This window comes from Canis lupus, chromosome 1 (genome assembly GCF_003254725.2).
Source record: "Canis lupus dingo isolate Sandy chromosome 1, ASM325472v2, whole genome shotgun sequence".
Lineage (NCBI taxonomy): Eukaryota > Metazoa > Chordata > Mammalia > Carnivora > Canidae > Canis > Canis lupus.
The window spans coordinates 42,675,444-42,696,830 of NC_064243.1; the positions used below are offsets into that span (position 1 = coordinate 42,675,444).

A 21,387-nucleotide genomic window follows, 5' to 3' on the forward strand; every position below is an offset into this window, starting at 1 on the left:
TGGTTATTAGATGATGGAGCAGCCATATGGCTCATTACAATAAATTTTTTTAGAAACCAAAGAAAGGAGTGGATTTAAGAACCTGATTTTAGGATTTCATTTGGAAGTCTTCACTCTTTGAAATAGTCTGTTCTAAAGAAAATTATTTTCTCACAAATTCCAAAGGGATGAGAGAAGCTATAGGGGGCATGAGATAAAAGGAAAGAAGTGTGTGTCCATCTTTCTTCCCTACAAAAGTCCCTATAATTCTATCATCATCATTATTATTACTAAAAATTTAGGAAAGACTAAGTCTTCTCGAAAATAAGTCATTTATAAAGTCACATGGGTTGTAAGTAGCTGAACCATGATTCAACACATTTCCATGAGCCTGGTGGCCAGACTGTAACAATCTCACATACTTCACCCCACCCTGCCCCAATACCATGCCTAAAACAGAAATAGTAACTGTCAATATCAGGCTACAATATGTAAGTATAAAATATTGTCAAATATGAGCTAACATTAATTGGAACTAATATTTTTGTGAGCTACATTCCTTAGTTCAGTAAGCTACAGGAGATCATTTAAATTATTTGGCCTTTTAAGTAAAAAAAAATGTTCACAGTCAATTTTGTTAGATAGTCAAGTTCAGTACTTAAGCTTCTGGTTCAGAAAGATGTGATTTCAAATCCTGACTCTACTTCTTACCAACTATGCCACCCAGAACATGGGGGTTGAGCACAGGAAGGCTCTCTTACCTCGATGAAACCATGTAAAAATGCCTAGCCCATAGGGTTGTCATTGGGATGGAAGATAACACATGTAAAACACTGGGCTACATGTAAAACACTGGGCTACACTCAATATCCCACAGTTATTAAAACTATTAAATAAAAAATACTGTAAGACTCTTTATAGAAAAGAAAGGCTAGCAATAAATAGATGTTTTTCCACCACGGAATAAAAATATTAAGAAATGTTCATTAAAATGTGCTACATTTGTAGCAAGGTTACCAATAATTTTAAGTTATGAAGCAGTTTAAAACTAGCAGCTTAGTGCATCTCTTTTTACTTTATGGAGAAAGCAGAAGTACTGTTTTTTTTAAATTAATATTTATTAATTTTTTGTCATTAATAAACAACTCTACTTACATATCCTTTATTTGAGAAGTTCAAAGAGAATTACCAACATCCTTGTATTACAACATTAACCTGGTGGAACAGTCCCATTAGGCATTTCAATCTGATTGGCTGTCCTTAAATAGCTAGAACAAAGCTGGATCCTGCATAATTACCTGCTGAGCTCATTGTGTATCATTTGACATGACTAAACCCAAAAATATAAATGGATAACTGTATTTAATATTTAAAGGACTCAAGTAATTGCTTGAATTTTAAAAATAAGATTTTTCATTACTTTCCAAAATAATTCAAAATGAGTAAGGGAACATATCATAACAGATTTCACATTTTTTGACAAGTGTTTTCAAGACACTTGTAGTAAACCTAAAGAAAGATTTTACTGTAAATGTTTTTTTTTTCTAAATGCATCTTGTTCATTCATCACTTAAAAAATGTATTTAAAATATAGTAAAATATATTCTGATTCTAGAATGCTTCAATAAAGATATGGTTTCAATAGGCATTCAGTCATACCAGTTACAAAGCCACTCAGACTAGTCAGGTTAGAAATGGGCTTGTATTTTAAACTTATTAATTTATCATTTAGAATTTGTGATTAAACACATTAAACACATGTTTAATGTGATTAAACACATAGTGCAGGACTGAGATGCCTCACAGACATTAACTTTGAGAGCAAGTTTGTATTGCTAATAAATTTTGGGGGTAGTGTTTAACAGAAATAAACTATATTTAATAAATATAAATAAAATAATTAAAATTAATTAATAAAAATAAATTTAATTAATTAATTAATAAAAATAAATCATTACATGATTACATGTAAATAGAACCTGCTGGTTACAGAACAACCTAATTTTTTTCATTAATGCAGGGCTACTATTCTATGTAGTTAAGAGAATTATTTATACTGATAGTCCAAAATATAAGATAATCTCTAAAGATTAAATTGGTACAGAGATTCATAGACATAATTTTACTTTTCCTGGACGCACACAAGAAACAATGAAACTCAGAGACATGCTAGACCTAATCTAAAAAATAGAAAGTCCCCATGTGGATAACTGAGAATGGTTATTTTTTTAGAGACATGAGGATAATCTTTAAGTGTTTTAACTCAGTTTTAATGGTGAGCTCACAAAGTCATGGCTATGCAATGCAAAAACTTTTTTTTAAGCAATAAAGCCAGTCACAATGGCTGAGTCTGGTTAATGCAGCAAAATCTTTCTATATTTCTAAAGAAAAGAGGTGAACATTTCAGATTTTGAGAAGACTTTACTAATTTATATCAAACCCACTTAACACACTGGTACCTTTATATTTAAATTCAAGATAAAAGTAATAGCATCAAATAAACCGGTAAGTACTAAATGCTAAATCCATGTGTCCTCTGATTTCTTTCTCAAAGCTCCAGGGAGACTTACGATATAGTTTTGCAGAAGCAGCTCCACTGACTCTCTCCTCCCATACTTGATGATCCAAGATTTCAGCTTTGACTCTGCAAGAACCAGCAGTGAGAGCAGACGGTACTTTAATTCTAGAAATTCCATTTTCATTAAGTGTAGCTCTGATGTGGAGGAAACAAAATGAAACCTAGAAATAAAACACCGAGAATTTACAGAATGTAACTAATAGTAACAGAACGGTGCTTACTTAACCTGTTACACGTCAGTGCTAAACATAATGCAGGCACAAGGTCTTCTAAACTCGGGCTGATCAATCACTATCAGGAGATCTGATTCCTTTCCTAGCTCTGGATTTAAAGGCAAATCGTGATTGACTGGAGTATTTAATTTAGTTCTTTCCCTTGCCAAGACAACTCTCATCTGTTTCTTTTATAAGCTGTTTTTGCAGTATTACATAATGTTCCTCACAGTACTGAATAAAAATACAGTCTCTGAAGAAACCATTTCTGTGATTTCCAGGCTGTGCGTATATTCAGGTTTACTCTTTTCCAACAATAATATATATTAGAATGTTGGATTCTTAGCATATTGTTACAGAAGCTCAATTTTTATGTGCCCAAGGTAAGCATCTCTGTAAAAACAAAACAAAACAAAACAACAAACCAATTCATTGAAAAGAAAATGGATAAAGCACCCACAGAGCATTTAAGCATTTAAGAAAGATACTTCCTTTCCAATCAGCCATTCTCTTACCTTTCTGCCATGTCCTCTAATTGGTCAGGTGGCACTGGGATCCCGTTAACAGACCTGGTCCGGTAGATCTCATGGAATGCTCTTTTGTGGGCATCTGTGTTTTGAAGCAGATCCTAAGATATAATTTTTAAAAATTTTAAAAAATGAGAAAACATGTTCACAGGAGGCTAAGAAGCATAATTTTCAGCCTGTACCGATGAGTCAATGTACTCAACAATTTGATCATGCTGCTACATCCATGTGTGGCTTGGTGCCTCTCCTAGGCTTTTACCTTGTTCAGGAGCTCAGGCACTTGTCTATAAGGCCTGTGCTAGAGCTGCTGTATCTAATAATTATGGCATCTTTTAAACACACATGACACTTGCACAGCAATGCATTCAGACATTTTAAAGGCACATGGTCCAAAGGAAAATGTAGTTACTGCTATAAACAATAATTTGTTAGGACTTTTCTCCTTCCTTGATTTTGAATACATCGGTTTTTAGAAGCTGAAAACGGAGCACAACTAGTTTAACCCTTTAATGGTAATACATACACACACATTAAACTCTATTGTTATTACACTTTGAATACATGTAGACTATCATAAAGTGATATTTGCTCATCATTTAAGTCAATTATATTACAACATTATGAAAATACCCTATGGTTAGAAGACTTCAAATAAGCACAGGGAATGTCCTATAGATATCAGAGTGGAAAGATCAAATGTAATGTTTATAAATATTCTTTGTAGGCTGTACAGAACTACACAAATTTTAATAATCTTTTTAGGCTTGTTTTCCGAGCTTTTCACTGTCAGTAGACTGACTTACATAAAGATTTACAGGTATGTCACAATTCCTAACCAATTTCTCACATAGAAGAAAGAGAGAGAGAGAGACAGAAGGAGGTTCATGCCATAGTCTCTAGAGTTTGGTTTGTTTCTCAGCGGCAGAATAAATACCCAAAAGTTTGTCACTCACTGAAAAGTAAGACCCATTAGGCCACCAGAATGGTACATGAAGATTAACATGGTTTAACTCACACTGACTGAGATTATGTGGATTAATTGGAGAAAATAGAAGCAAAAAACAGGTAAAGCCGTAAGAGAAACACTTGATGAAAAGGCAAAAAAAAAAAAAAAAAAAAAAAAAAAAGAGGGCTCTCATAAATAACTTAAAATGGTAAAACCACATGTGCTTTTTCTCATAAAGCCAGATGTGTCTGTGCCTTTTAATGTGAGGGACATTAATTTTTATACTGTAGAAAAATCTATGGCCAAACTTTCTATCATGGTATATTTTGCTATTATCACCTATTGATCTGCTTTGAATCTCAGGTAACTGCACACATATTCACATGTCACTCATGCCCACAGGCAGGCTACTATGTGCAGGAGCTGATCACAGGGGACAAAAAAAAACAACCTAAAGTAGTAATGATTATGAGAATTTTAGTCACTCCCTGCCTTCTCTGTAACATCTAGACACATTTCTGTGGCTTATAATCTTGGCTGAGACTCCCCCAAGTAAGTGCAGGGCAAATTTAGAGCTATCACCACACCTAGCTCTGATTTATTATATATGACTGTATGTTAATATATGAGTAGGGGTCTGTGACTATACTGGAATACTCATATGTCCAGTTGTTTCCTAAAAAGCTTATTATAGGCAGTACCTAGTTAATTAAAAGAAGCTTGACAAGATAGCAAAACAAACAAAAAACATTTTCAAAAATATCATAAAGGAACTACAGCTGGTGTGATGTCACTGGGATCTCTGAAAACCCATCACACTAAAAACCAGTGAGATGCTGAGCACAGCATGTGATTTTAATTCACTGGTAGGCTCACAGGAGGTAAGAGAAATCTTTTAGGTCTTTTACTCCTGTTAAAATATGACCCCAAATTGATTCACAGGCCTGTGAGCAAAAACAAATAGAAAAAGCCAAATGTTTGAAGCAAATACCTATACCATTGCTGCATGAGTTTGAGTCTTGGAACTTGGAGAAGGTGGAAACAACAAAACTCAGAATCCTAATGAGCCAGGATGGTTAAATATTAACAAAAAGAAACTGGTATGAGTATAACAATATCAGACAAAATAGGTTTGAAAATAAAAATCATTATATGTAATTGCTTATGGATCAAACTTTCAATTTACTAGTAGCTATATTAATTCTGAATTTGAACATGTCTAGTAAGTCTCAAAACACACAGAGTAAAAACTGATAGAACTAGTGGGAGAAACAGACAAAACCACGTGGCTCTGGGAGGTATCAATGACCCCCTCTCAGTGACTAAGATGGAACAAAAGAACAACTGGGATAGCAGGTGATGGAGGGAGGAGGGGCGGCCAGGGGAAAGCACTGCACATCTGTGGATCTCAGGGGCCTCTGTAAGACTTTTGGAATGCTGGTTTTGAATAGGTGGAATCTAGTGGGAACTTCTGAGAGTGGTGAAATGAACTGACTTGCATTTTAAGAGCGCTGCTGTGGCCAAGTTACTGAAAATGCCCTATCATTGATGCACGGCTTGTCTTAGCTTCTATAACAACACAGGAGCTGGATTTCCTCCCACCTCACTGATTGCTCTTTCTCTTACTCTTCTGCTGTTCCACCTTCTACTCTTTGATTTCTTGACAGTACATTCCTTTAGGGCTAAGTTCCTGACATTTTTTTCCTCTGTCTATGCTTTCTTATTTAATTTCTTTGGTCTCAGAGCTTCCAATATCCTTCTACATACCAGTGATTTTGAGATTCTGAATATTTATTTCCAGCCTCTACCTGTGTCTCAAGCTCCTGTTATCTCTTACTGCCTACTCCACATGTACGCTTGGATGTGAAAAAAAGGCTCATACTTATCATGCCCCAAACTGAACTTCTGATCTTTTACTCCCGAACCTGCTTCCCTGTCTCTCTATCTCAACTGATGGAAACTATTCTTCCAACTGTTCATGTGAAAAAAAATAGTGTCATGTATGACTGGAGAGATTTTTTCACAATCAAAATCTAATGCTGAAAATTGCTCTCCCTAAAAATATTCAGAATCTGACCTTTTCTCACCATCTCTACAACTACCATCTTGAATCCCTATGTGGATTATTGAGACTGGTTCCCTGGCTTCTATCCTCCATTAGTAACACAGTCTCTATTCCCACATGACAGATACCATCATTCCTCTGGTAAGAAGGTGGATGGGAAAAGGCAGTTATAATACACAGAGAAAATCAACAGTGCCAAAAGTATGCAATTAAGGAAAGTAAGGATATGCAAAGAAACAACATTGGGGGAAAATAGAGAGGCTTAATTACAGGCACAGAAAAGATTACCAAATTTTTTTTAATATTTTGAATAATTTTATGCGAATAATTTTTAAAACTTAGTCAAATGGATAATTTCCCACTAAGTGTGAATTTGCATTACTGACCCAATAGAATTCTGAAAGCCTGATATTTCTAGTCATTTCTAGGGGCTGGGAATACAACAGGGAAAAAACAAATAATTCTTGCTCTTACGGAATTGATACTACAGTTTAGGAAATCAAGCACTAAATGAAATACATAAATTAAAACTGTAGTTAAGATGCAGATAAATGCTAAAGTGAAAAATCAAACAGGGAAGAGAGGTTGCACTTTCAAAGAGGTGGCTAGGAAAGTGTTGACTAAGAGGTAAGTTTTCAAGAAAGGCCCAAAGGAGATAAAGAAGAAGGTATTGAGACTAATCAGTGGGAGAATGTTTCAGGCCAAAGACAGAGAACATTCCAGAACAATGGTAAGGACAAATGGGTTGAGGTGGGAATGTACTTGCCTCTTTGATGTCATCTTTTCAGTAAGTTTTCACTGACTAACCCTAGTTAAAATTGCAACACCCTCTAAAACTCTGTCCTTTTACTTTTAACCTAATATGTAATTATTTTATTACTTACTTACCTTTGTTATTATCTGCCTCCTCCCACTAGAAGGCAAATTACATGAGTGTAGGAATTTGTCTGCTTTTCTTATGGGTGTATCACAAATGCCTAGAACATCACTTTGCACATAAAAAAGTACGCAATAAATATTTTGTGGAAAGACTGGGAAGGATTAGAAAGGTGTAGCCAGAGGAGTAGAAAGAAAATGAGGAGTCCAAATGAAGAAAGTGGTTCAAAGATGAAGAAATAGCTATGTGAAATGCTTATGATTGGCAAGGTAGGATGAAGACTGAGAATTGACCACTGAGTGAGGAATGAGGAGGACTTTCATGAACCTGACATGAGTAGCATGGCAAGAAAACACTCGACTGGAATGGGTTCTAAAAGGAACTGGAGAAGAGAATTCTGAAACCAAAATGAGCACAGGTAACTCTTTCAAAGAGCTTCACTAAAAAAGGAAGGGGGGGGGGTGGGAATGGACAGTAGCTGGAGTAGGGTTAAGAAAGAATTTTCATTTTTAAAATTTGATTTATTCTTTTTAAAAGAGTCTTTAAGATGAGATGATTAGCAGCATATACTTTATGTGGATGGGGACAATCCAGCAGAGAGAGGAAAAAAATTTAAGAAGGCAAGAAATACAGGAATTGTTTACTGGAGAAGAGCAGGGAGGATGGGATCTCATACACATGTAGAGGGGCTGGTCTTAGCCTGGAGCACAGATGGTTCATCCCTAGTAACAGAAGTGAAGACTGAGTATTCAGGCACAGATGCATGTAGGTGGGTTGATGTGGTCGTGGGAGCTTGCGGAAATTCTTTTTTGACTGCTTCTATTTTCTCAGAGAAATAGGAAGCAGTGTCATCAGCTGAGAGTAAGGATATGGGAGGAGGTGTAGAAGATTTGAAGAGACAAGGTATGGAATAGTTGTCCCCAAAATAAAGAGGCAGTGGAGTTGGGAAATGCCTTTAGAGTGCAAGGCAGCTTTAAAGATCCACTTGGGTTAGTCATCATGCCTGAGAGTGTGTTTTTCTGCAGCCATACTCAGTGGCATATGTGTGGGCAGGGAATAGGCAGAGAGTGGGCTTTAATCAGGGCTGTGTTTTAACCAGGACCACAGGACAAAGGAGACCTGGTGAAGACAATTAGTGTGTGCTTTTGGTGACCTTTACTGATTCAGCATTGAATTTAAGTAGAAGATGAAGGAAAGGGATGATATGAAGAGAGTGAGAGGCAATAAAATCATGGATTATAAGGCACAGAGTCCATGCAATTTGGAGTCAGGGCAAGTTTGGGTGGACAGTGAGATAGATGCTTGAGAAAGAGATTGTGGAGAGGTTTCAGTTCCTAGTGATGACAAGTTCTAGACTATGCCTATGCTTTGGAGGGCTAAATTAGAGTGTAGGATGGGATGACTAGAAAACAGGAGACCAAGGAACTAACAGTCCAGGTTATTGGTAGAATCACCTATGGGTTACTGACGTTATTAAGAATTATGGCTTGCATTATCATGCAGGAAATAAAATCCTTAAAACAGGAGGAGAAGTGACCTAGGTAGGATTAATGACCACAATAAGGATGGGTAGCAGGTAGCAGAGTTTGATGTCTATTTTCATGATTCCTTAAGACTGAAAGCCTTACTTGGCCAAAGCAATATTACTAATAAAAATTAATAAGTTTAATTACTGTATGTGTATTATATGCAATAGCTTTGTGGGCATGGTTTAAGGTTAGTGTTTAAAACAATCTTGATTATCAGCTATGTACCTGGGCAAGGCACTTAATCTCTCTCTGCCTAAAGTTCATTCATTTGCAAATGAGGATGATAACACCTATCTCAAATCCTACATGTCAAGTGCTTAGCAAAATTAAGTGCTTAAGATAGAAACATGGCTAAATACTCAATTATAGTTAGCTATGACTATATTTGTTACCTTCCTAGATAACTAAGCATTAGAGTATCTGGAAAATAGAAAAGCTAGTAAAGGCGTATTTTGCTCTTCATAATAATATGATCTTACATACATGTAAGTTAATTAAAATAAAAACTTTGGTAGAACCATTTGTAAAATAATCCTTTCTTTGCAAAAAAAATATTTTAAAAATTATCTGAATCCAGTTTTCAGACACTGAATATATATTAAGTAACAAACAATTGTCATGTGGTATATATTTTTTAAAAAACGATGTGAACAATGCAGAAAACCAAAAATTCTAGATCTTGATAGCATATATAAGTTTTTGTGACAAAAGCCATAGTTACTTATAGACTGGGATAGGAAGATAATATTCTAAAACATTCTTGCTTATGTATTGAGGAGTCCTATATCATGTTTTTTTTTCAATTTTATCATCAGTAAAGCATAATTTAATACACAATTTGATAAATGTTCTTATTGGGCTAGAATTGAACATTAGACTTGGAAGATGATTTGTAAGAATTGGAAGATGATTTATACTATATTGTGTTTTTAATTTACATATTGCATTTCCAAGTGAGTCCAATATAGCAGCACAAAGAAGTGATATCAAGTTGATGGGCTGATTTTTTTGCTATTGAAGAAGCCTGAAATTTTAGTTATCTTAACAATGATTCAAATTTCTCACATCATCAGTTTATCTTATTATAGGCACGTGATAAATATATTTTAAATAAGAATTGATTTTATAATTGACAATGACATTGTTTTATGACTCTACTACTTTAAGTGCCTGTGTCCAGACCCAGTAAAAGTTCCTACCTCAGTAAAAAGATCATTCTGGAGATCTGCCTCGAACATCGTCTTCACCTTTACCTGCCTCTGCTTGCTTCCTGTTGTCTCTCTACTGCATTCCCCAGCTTACTCTTCAGTCTTTTCTGATTTTTAGTCTCAGATAAGCTTCTTCTCGAACTCCTACCACTTCCCTTTTCCCTACTCCACTTCATTTCTGGTTTTTATGGTTGTTTACTACACTTTAGCAAAGGGATGGTTCTTGCTGCTCACTTGGTGGTTGGCACAGGGTTTCTCTCTCAAGGGACCCAGAGGGGTCATGAGGAACCTCGGGCCATATAATTACTGAGAGAGACACTGACTGCATCTGTGCATCCAGCTTAAAACTCAGACTTCAGAAGGGGTTGTGACAGCCTAGAGTGAGCAGCAAATTAACGTTATCTGCTAAATCTTATCATCTAGTAAATAGCACAGCTAATATTGCAAGGCATTTTCTCTATGGTGGAGTATTCAAGTAAGACTTAAGTATGTTATGCCAACAACAAACACATGCCATGTCTTGAACTTCTAGATTGGAGGTGCCTTCACCAGTTTCCCTGATGCATAAAGCTGGCACATAGTAGATCTGCAATGTATATTTGCTGAATTAACACAGCTGACCCATGATCGATATACACTTTACATTTGATTTTTTTTTACATTTGATTTGAAACCCTAAGGTGACTTTCTTTTATATGAAATACTCATATTACTTAAAAAATAATTTTGATTGCTATATGATGTGTTGTACAGAATTTATGATGAATTACTAATTTGTTAAAGCGGTATTTTTTGTGTAACACTGTTTCAACATGTCCCCTTATTTTTAATATCCTGGGAATCTTAACATAGGCATAACCTAGGCTTTTCTGCTTTTAAGAAGCCTTAACCATGGTTCAGTCTCAGAAAAAAATCTTATGACTTGATCTCTTATTTTCTGTCTTCAGAGAAAGTACAGACTATTGGGCCTGGATTTTATGTGTTTGTATTTCCACTGATGATACAGACCTCAAATCATGCTCTTACCTGAGAAGCAAATTCTGAGGAGTTTTCTGTGTGTTTGGTGTGTGTTGGTGGAGGCGGAAAGGGGAGAGGTTAAGAGATAATCAACAAAAGATCAGTGTCTAAACTGAAGAAGGGACAAGAATAAATGCAGGAAGGACCCTGACTAATTGTGTACGAACACAAAGTCTTGTTGTGTCCCGCTTGTTTGGTAGTTGAGTCTGGGTTGAATGTGTTGAGTTGAGAGGGACAGGAGCTGAAACTCTGTGACGCCTCTGTACCTCCACATTTCTAGTTCTAAACATAAGGTCCCAAAGGGGCATAAGACAAAATCTGTCATGAATTTGCTTTACAATCTGGTCTAGAATACCTAACAGTCTATTTCCCTGAAGCAGTTTTAAAAATATTAGTATTTTGGCAGAAAGTATATATGAGCTATAAATTGCCCATATGTGGTCATCTCCACTGGTCTGTTTTCCACATATAGAGTAATCACTGCCATGACCCAGGAAATGTGGTATACAAATTCAATTGCACAAAATGCAGGATTGAGTTAACGTGATGTGATGAAAATAGCATTTTTGTACTATCACAAAACACAAAGATGCAGGATGTTAGAATTTATACTAAGAACAACTGACTTTACTGCAAGTGGAAAAAGTCACAAATAACTAAAAAGTCATCAAGGCCTAGTCCCACCGCTTCCTAAGATCACCACTCTCCCTCGACCCCTGCTCCGTCACAACACAGGACATAAGAACTTGGCAACCTGGCTTGCCTCCTTTTGAGAATGGAGATGGGAGTGAGATCTGAAGCCAAAGGCCGACCACATTTTATACAAATGTGTGTGGTCTATGGGTTTACCTTTTGAAAAGTAACGTATAGCAACAACAATAACAAAGATAACCACAGATGAAAAAATACCATGGAGCTATTGGAAAATACCTCAGAAAACAAATCTATTGGAACATCTCTGAATTGGTATGAGTGGATGTCAGGGAGACCCAGGTGGGTGGGAGGTCTCAACAGCCACATCTCCAGACTACACCAGGACTGTTGTGCCAGATTACCCCACCAGAGCTTTACCTTGTGTTGCTCACGTTTCCGTTGTATTGTGTTGGCCGTTTCCTCATGGACCTGCTGAATGGTAATTTCCTCCCTCAGAGCTACCTCTGCTCTGTATAACCAGGCACCTATAGTGCCCAGAGGTGCAGGGAGAGATTTATCAAGCTGTATATGCCAATCAAAGAGCTGCAATACAAAAGTAGAAAAATAGAATTATCTTTAATACGGAAAATTCCTAAAACTCACCCAAATGACTTCTAAAGACATAAGGATCCCAGGTAATAATTTCAGGTTAATTTAATATATACCAAGTAAGAAAATATTTGTGTTCTGAATTTGATACTTTGAGAATAAGGAGGAATTATAGTTATAAGCAAGTTTTGAGGAAACATGAAATACATTTTAGACATGGAAGGACATCATTGAGAGCTTAAACAATTTTTTTCTTATAGGAATAGCATAAAGCCCCCACTGATTTTCAATAGAGCTTCTGCTGAGAGGGAAGGGACTGGATTTTTTGAGATGTTCAAGGATACAGCTGTTATACACTAGCTGATGTGTGTCCTTTAAAACCTGCCACATGAGGACAGGTCCAGAAAAATCAGGGTCATCCAGTCATCTCTGGAGGAAGGAAAATATTCGAGATTCTTTCTATGATAGTAACTATTTCTTCATTTCTACCACTTTATCCAATTCTTAAGCAGTGTTTCTCCCGACTTATTGGAATACCAGGTAGGATAGGTTGAGGTGCTTGGGAACTAACATATTCTCTGGTAGAGTTTGTAGGAAAAAGATTAGGTTATCAAAATGAATAAAACAGAGTAAGTTCAAGGCTAATATTTCCATTTGCAATAGAAGTTTCAGATGTTTTAAAATCCTGGTCTTTAAGTTTGCAAAATATTAACATGAAAGTTACTGAGCAGCTTTTTTTTTTTTAGGTTTATGAATGACCGGATAAGATTTGCTTACATTAAAGACTGTAAACATGAACGTGTTTATAGAAGGAGGACCTGTTGATGAAACCTGGTTATAGACTTTAGAGAAATTGCTGAAGCTCCATTCTTGGGAGAGTCATCTCTTCTAAATGACCCAGAATTTAGTGGGTAACCCAGAGAGCCTTTGAGGATTTCAATCCATCATCTACTACTCCATGGGGAAACTTCATGTAAGGTGGCAAAGCAGAAGAGTTGTTAAACCAAGTACTTCCCATAGGCAAGCCTCTCCTTCCTCAGACATAGGCTGTAGGACTAGATGGAATATCATTGTGTAGGAAAACATGAGGGAAAATGTTCTTGACTAAATTATGTCAGCCTTAATGAAATTAATCACGAGAGAACTTACCCTGGAGGACACTCTGTCCCAGGATTGTTTTACCAATGCTTGGTCAAGTGACAGTTTACCATCTCTATGTACTGGTTGTATTAAATGTTCAATCTGTTTCCTTTTTATTTCATATTGAACTCTGAAGTGCTTAAATGACTAAAAGAGGAAAAGAAGCAACAACATGGAAATGAGTCAAAAACAGCAAATGCAAAGGAAACCGCATTTCCTAAATAGCAATCCTTTATATTGGGATTACACTCAATGCATGCTGCTGATAATAATGATGACAGTCATGATCCTGATAGCAGCTACCGTTCCTCAAACCCTGATGATGAGCCTGGTCCCATGCTATACACTCTCTCCATTTTATTCCTCTGGATTTCTCCATAACCTTGCAACATCCACATGTCCTATTATTATCACCACAGGAAATCCAGAGGTCATTTGGCAAGAACAAGTAGTAAAGTAGAATTAAAACTTAAGATTTTTCATTTCTGGTTAAATAATCTATGTGTCAGTCCATACTCATTGAGAAATAATAGTAAATAGGAATATAAACCTATGCTAATAATCAAAATAATACCAAATTATTCAGAGTACCAAATTATTTAGGTTAGAAATTATGTATATCGAAATAATACCGACTTAAAGATATCTAAATTTATGCTAAAATAAGCCTGTGTAAAGTAGGGGACCCCATTTATATAATAATATTTTGTTTTAACTTTGCGCCATTAAAATGTTAATTATTGTATCATTTCTTTTATCATAGTGTGTTTAACATAAATTTGTAATATGTAGACTTAACCATAAGTCTAATACTAACCTTAAAAAAGTAGTGATTTTAATTTTACATTTTACATTAAATTAATAAATTCTAAAATAAGACTCCAAGGCCAAGTATTAATTGAATATCACTAAAATGTGCAATTATGTTAAAGAACATGAAAATGTCCTTACAGAATCTAGCTGATAACACATCTGAAAAAATTGGTCAAACAAACATGTAAGTTCACAGTACGAACACTGGGGGGAGACGGTGAGTAAATATTTTACCACAACTTTTATCTTTCATTTCCTCTAACTTAATTTAAAAATACCAAAACATAAAATCGATCTTCAATTTTATTCCACAGAATTCTATGCATGAATAAAACAGGAAAATATACTACTTACTGATAAGTAGAAACAGAAAAATGCTGTTTGGGGACTGGGACAAGGAAAATGTTCCCTATGTTCAGCTTTCAGATGGTCTCTCAATCTTTCTTAAGAGATAGCTTATTATCTTTAGACTGAAAGGAATGTTTCTGTTTCATACTTTTCTAATACTCTGTTTTCCTTTTATACAATAACATCTGTACAACAGGTAATTTCATAATTTGGAATTGATTTTTTATAATTTATGACCAAACCAAAACTCACCAATGGTCTAATAAGTATATTCACTCTGTTCTTATATTTTTATTCTCAATTTACTGGCTTAATCTTTTTTTAATTAAGCTCATCCAGAAAATTGTATTTTTGAGAGAAAAGATTACATTGAGTTTCAAAGCAAAGAGGGCACATACATTTAAGCACATATATATTGCTTTGCCATGTTCAGTAAATATGGTATTGATGGCATCATCCTTCTAAATTCAGGCACATTTTATAGAAATTATTACATAAAATTGTACACTAATGCCAATAGCTAAATCTTTTATCATCTGCCATTTGAATCTCATATCATTGCCCCTTTTTATATAGCAAAACTGATTGAAAAATAATATGGACTAGGATGTATTATAGTTTAGCCATTAAAATGCAATGCTATCTTAAATAGGAGGATAACATCAATAAATCACAATTTAATGGGAAAAACCTATTACAAGAGCTTGTGTCTGAGAAATGAAAATTAGAAGCCAAATCCAAGTAATGGTGGTATAAGGAGACTGAAGGATGGCCATAACACCTCTGGCCTCAATTTGAGAGCAACAGTGTCGAATCAGGCAGGCTGCAACAGAAACTGATCCCATTAATGGGCCCACTCCAAACATTCATATTGCAAACTTTTCTTAAATGTGGCTTATCCCATAGTAGTTTTCAGTTTGGCACTGAAGTTATTTTTTCTTATATGACATCTACAAGATCATGAGTTATAGAAAGACAATGACCAGATGTTTGTGTTTGGGGTCATTTATAAGACTCCAGAAAAGTCATGAAGCCTCAGAGGTCTACATACAGGACAGACACACATCATTTAAAACTACTAATTCTATCTCTCAGTATATGAAAGGAAGTGAAAATAAGATACTGAAGAGGTATCTGCATCTCTTATTTATTGCAGCACTATTCACAATAGCCAAGATATGGAAAAAACATAAGTGCCCATTAATGGGTGAATGATAAGAGAGGTGTGGCAGATATAGATATCTATATCTATAAATATCAAGAGAAAGAAAGACATCGTTCTATTTGTGACAACATAGATAGACCCCTTGAGGATATTATCCTAAGTGAAATAAGGCAGGCAGAAAAAGACAAATACTATATGACATCACTTATATGTAAGTATCTAAAAAAGCCACACTCATAAAAACAAAGTTAAATGGTGGTTACTAAGGAATGGGAGGTGAAATAGGGGGACAGGAAAGATGCTACTTAAGTGTACAAATTTGCAATGAGTAGTAAATAAGTCCTTGAGATCTAACACACATTATAGTAAATATAGATAACAATATTGTATTATAATCATCAAACTTACTAAGAGACTAGAATTTAATTATCCCAACCACAAAAAAAAGAAATACTTATGCAATGTGACAGAGGTGCTAATTATCTCTACAATGGTGGCAATCATATTACAATATATAAATGTATTAATTTTTTAAAACTACGTATTTACACAGAAATACAATTATTAAATTACATGCAAACTTAAGATAACACATATTATTTCTTTAAATATTTTTCTCATTAATATCATTCAAAAGATTGAACATAGATTAAATGACTTATATGAATCTTACTCATAAAAAGGGTTTTAAGAAACTGAAATGCCTCTTATACATTACCTGATATTTATCTTGCAAATTTGATTCTGTCATCTGTGCCCTTGTCAAATCTCTTTCAAATTGTTCTATCCAAACTTTTGTTTCCTTCAAAATTAGCCTGTCTTCTCTCTAGAAACCAGAACATATTACAATTTTATTAATAACTATGCATTTATTTAATTGCTGATTAATACCTGGCTGATTCTAGAATACACTGAATAGTTAATAAGTTCCAATTGTCTCTGAAAAACTTCCTCTTCTCCCTCACCTCTTTTGGAGAATGAGGGGCAAAAGTTTAAATTCTAGAAAAATAGCTTAATTATCTTGCTGAATACTAAAATTATCTACCTTCAGGCAGCCTGGTGGCTCAGCAGTTCAGCACCTCCTTCAGCCCAGGGCGTGATACTGGAGACCTGGGATCGAGTCCCATGTCAGGCTCCCTGCATGGAGCCTGCCTCTCCCTCTGCCTGTGTGTCTGCCTCTCTCCCTCTCTCTCTCTCTCTCTCTCTCTCTCTCTGTCTCTCATGAATGAATAAATAAAATCTTTTAAATAAATAAATTTTAAAAATGGTAATCATTAAAAATAAAACTATCTACTTTCATTTTTTTTAATAAACAGTAATTTAATTAAGAAAGCAGGCTCAAGAGGAGATGTCCTAAATACAAAGATACTCAAAAAGAGCAATGGTTGGAATAAGACTGACAACATAGGCCTGGGGGTGCTTCTTAACCCACAGTTATTTGCACCTCACTCCAGATGAGATTTTTTTCTTCCAATAAGATTAATTTTGACTGAATCAAAGGAGTTACAGTCACAGAACACTGTGGACTAGTATTATTTAAAAATTCTATTCAGTATTACAACATAAGCTCATCCAAAATTACAGAAAATACTCTTTTTGCTCAATATGGTATTATTAGACCCTGGTAACACAGCACCTATAAAATATTTACCAAAATATTTCCTGAATGAATGCATCCAGGCTACCTCACATCTCAGAAATGGAAAAAAAAAAAAAAACCCACCCAAATCCAGAGATTTATATAATTGTTTCCACAAATAATCACAAGCCTATAGCATTGATTTAGTGAAAAATATCCTAATTTTTCACCAAGATTTCTTATCTCGTAAAAATGTAAAAGTAATCAAAAACACATTTAACATGGTTCTTGGCTCTTACAAGTCACTTCCAACTACAGCATCTCACTTGATCACAGCCTTGTGACACAGATGAAATCACGATGACAGGTTAAGTGGCAGAGGAGATAGAGTGATGGCTGTGGTGGCAGGCAAAACTGGTTCCAAATTCTGGTTCTGACAAGTATCAGCTCTGTGACTTTGGACACATTTTATTTTAATCCTCTCTACTGCTGTACCATCATATGAGTAGACACCACACACTGCTTCCCCAGTTTGAGGAAGAATTCAAGATAACCTCTGTAGCACATCTAGCACAGACACTAGCACACAACTGTCATGATTCTTGCCTCTTCTCACTTTCCAGTCTCACAAAAGCAATCTTGTCCTGCCTGAAAACATCTTCCTCTGGATAATGCCTTCTTCAGAGCTCAGCTCAGACACAACCTCTCTAGTAAGCTTTTTCTGACCCAGAAGTCTTGTTGGAGTGTCTCTTCTGTGCCAGTGGTTCTCACACATTAAGATGATCACCTCCAGGTGATTCTGTGCACTAGAATCACCTGGAGGGCTTCCGAAAGAAGACTGCTGGACACCACCTTCAGTCTTCCTTGGCTTAGTATGTCTAGGGTGGAAGCCAAGAATTTGTATTCCTAATAAGTTTCCAGGTGAATCTAAGGTCTAAGGACCACATTTTGAGAGCACTTCTCTGATCTTGCAACAACTTGAGCTCAAATATTCACTGAAAAAGCATTATTTTGTACCATCTACTTAATTGTCTCTTCCTCTCCACCCATAGTACAAACCCCTTATGTATCTTATTTTTCTCTAGCCTAACACAGTGTCTGACACCACTGGAATAAAAATGAGACCCAGTCTCACTCAATATATCATAGTAGAATAAATTATTGGTATAATAGGTAAGTAGAGAAAGAAATGGAACAGGAGCCCAAAACTCCAAAGTTTAAGCTTTTCCTAAGATGGCTTCTCTGAATGAACAGATAAATGTGACCAAGGTACATGGTTTGCTGGTTGACCATCATGCCCATAAAAGCACAATGGAACATTCTTACAAGGTTGGAGGAACTATATGCTCTTGGTTTACCTCCAAGGTACCAAAGGCCAATGTGACCACTCAGTGGGGGGTCGGGGGAGATCATCAAAGTGAGCATGGAACTTCATTGTGAGCCTCCAAGTACCTATTTCTCACCAATTGAAATTATTTCACAAAGTCATTTGAGAGAAAAGATTATATTTTTAAAATAACTATTAGAGTTCATCTAGTAAATGACTTTTTACTGGTGGGGCAGTGTCAAGCAAATTGCAATAAGGTAAGAAGAATGTAGCTATTTAACACACTCAACATTCTCCTTTTAAGAGGAGATGTTGTACAAACAATATTTAGGTTCCCAGAGCCCAGTTAGTCCAGTGGCTTTTCTTCAACTGTTAACTTTTACATGCATTCAAAGACCTGGGTGTCTATTTGCCTACAGAAGACCACCTAAATTCCAGGCAGCCAACTGGGCAGTATTCTCATGACTTTTTCTTTCTCTCTTTTTCACTCAAACTTACAGGCATATTTACATGTTCTGTAGCATGTTCATGTGTACATCAACTTACAATTCATGGAGCATAAAATAGAAATTAATTTAACATGATATAAAGTTACTTTTCATTTTTATTCCAGTGTTGGCATAGAGTCTAGTTTGTTGATAGAGCCTTAACCTCAGGCCTATATGGAACATAAAGAAAGACAGAAAAAGTACAGGATAATTTGGAATTAGGAAAGAACTCAAAATCATTAATTCCACAAGTATATCTGAGCACTAATGAAAGAAACTTGTATGTCATGAACTTTATGAAACAAACTATATGACCAAATACTGAGCAAAAGGGATGCGATAAAACTCAGGATACAAGCTAACTGAATACTTACCTTTTTTCAAATAATTATTTCCTGCTTAATATTTGATAACATAAAAATAAATCTTTAGCTTTATTTTTTATTTTTCATATCACATATAAAGAAACCAAAAAGTTATTGTAAATTTTTCCTTTTATTAGTGCTAGTGACTGTTATTAAAAAGAAATTAATTGATGCTATCTTATAATTAAAGATTAGTCCATGGGAGTGGCTTAGACCGTAACTAACATTCAATAACACTTACCTATGTTATTTATTCTATTAGAAAGGAAAAGGAAATAACAGAATTAATGCATTAAAAGAAATGTGTATATAAAGACAAATACATGCAAAGGAATGGCTAATAAACTATGGAATGTAGGATGTTTGAAAGAGGTCACTAATTCAAGATTATTTAAATCTTACCTTAAAATTTTGGATAGAATTTGCAAAAGATGGAAAACCTGGAAGTATTTCCTAACAATATGAAAAGATAATATATAGAAAAATAATATAAATCATGGACAAAAATTATATAGGAAACAAGAAAAAAAAAACAGTGGAGAGGCATTTGTCCATAAATAAATAGATGATAATTTTACATGTACAGTTACTTTAAGAATTTTCATAACCTTTGAAAGCATCAAAATAAGGTAATGTAGTATACTAATATTTCATGTTTGATTTTACCTTTTGGAAATATTTATCTTATAAATATTTATATCTTGAAATATTAAGCATTTCATATGGTGAACTATGAAGAAGAGGCATATTAATTCATTTCTTTTCTCTTAAATACACTCATAAGATGCATCTCTGTACCCCTGTATCAATTAAGATGGTGCTGTGCTTCTGAGAGCAGTCAGTAGTATTTGTTGCAATGGAAGAAGGAATGAATGAATAAATAACTGAAAGTTTAATAGCTCAGAAGAACTAATAGGAATATTTTATCTATTTATGACTGAGTGCTCATTACTCAAGGACACCTTTAGGGAAAAAGTTTATCAGTTTTATTGGTTGGCCTAAAATAGGCATAACAATGTCTATTTCCAATAAGAAAATCAGATTTGACGGCACTGAGAGGGGCACTGGACAGTATGAGCACTGGGCGTTATACTATATGTTGGCAAATCAAATTCCAATAAAAAATACAAAAAAAAGATTTAAAAATCATAGCTATAAAGTATCTAATTTAAATAAACTCATAAAGAGGATACAGCAATCAAATCCACCAAAAAATGGAAGTCTGGGAGACGCACTGATGCTAAGCTTTCTAAAGGTGAATTAAAAGAACTATTTCCTAAAACTTAGAGAAATACTAAGTATTTTAAGGTGATGCCATCAATAGCCTTAATATATATACTCTATAAAATCTTAAAGTTTCACTAGATAAAATTAGGTGGCCATTTAGTTGCTTTACACAACTGAAAAATATATAAAAATACATAAAATTCCTCTTTTCTTATTGAAAATATTCATTTTTAGATGCTTATCCCCAACATTACAAATGCCACACTAAAAAGGGGCAAAGCTTATAATACATTTTCCTCAAAATTATTTTTTGAAATAACCCTGAAAAATGATATGTAGTCTCTTTTCAGGAAGGGATAAAGGAACTTTAAAAAAAATCAGAATTTATTTTCTAGATAATGAAAGTAATCTCTTAATTAAACGTCTTTAGTAAAGCTTATTAACAAGCTTATGTCAGTAACAACTGTCTTCCAAATCTCGAGGAGTTTTGGCATTAAATTCTTGCTCATGAGCATTAGCAAAAGCACCTCCTTTTGTTTCTCAGACTTAGCCAGTCACAGAGTTTACTCATCTGGAGAGATGATCAATGTCGTAGAAATTAAAAGAATACAATCTCAGAAACTTGATCAGAAATGAATTCAATTGGGTAATATAAGGACTTGTGATATGAAAATCAGATGGAAAGCTGATTTTCTCTATGCTGTATGGGTCAGGTCTAATATGCTTTCTAATAGAGTTTCTTATTCACACAGCAA

General features: G+C 34.9%; 1 protein-coding gene across 16 annotated transcripts in view; it reads right to left on the bottom strand.

Annotated features, from left to right (window-relative positions):
* The window catches only part of SYNE1 (spectrin repeat containing nuclear envelope protein 1), a 449,297-nt gene that overhangs the window by 302,037 nt on the left and 125,873 nt on the right, over positions 1–21,387 (bottom strand). For 15 of the 16 annotated variants that reach the window (XM_035708408.2, XM_049113741.1, XM_049113752.1 and 12 more), the window contains 6 exons: positions 19,808–19,858; positions 16,365–16,472; positions 13,330–13,467; positions 12,010–12,174; positions 3,285–3,397; positions 2,550–2,718 (listed from right to left, as the gene is read on the bottom strand). In XM_035708408.2, coding sequence (XP_035564301.2) covers positions 2,550–2,718; positions 3,285–3,397; positions 12,010–12,174; positions 13,330–13,467; positions 16,365–16,472; positions 19,808–19,858 — 744 coding nt within the window. The remainder of the gene's footprint in view (positions 1–2,549; positions 2,719–3,284; positions 3,398–12,009; positions 12,175–13,329; positions 13,468–16,364; positions 16,473–19,807; positions 19,859–21,387) is intronic. The other variant, XM_049113743.1, reaches the window with a different exon arrangement.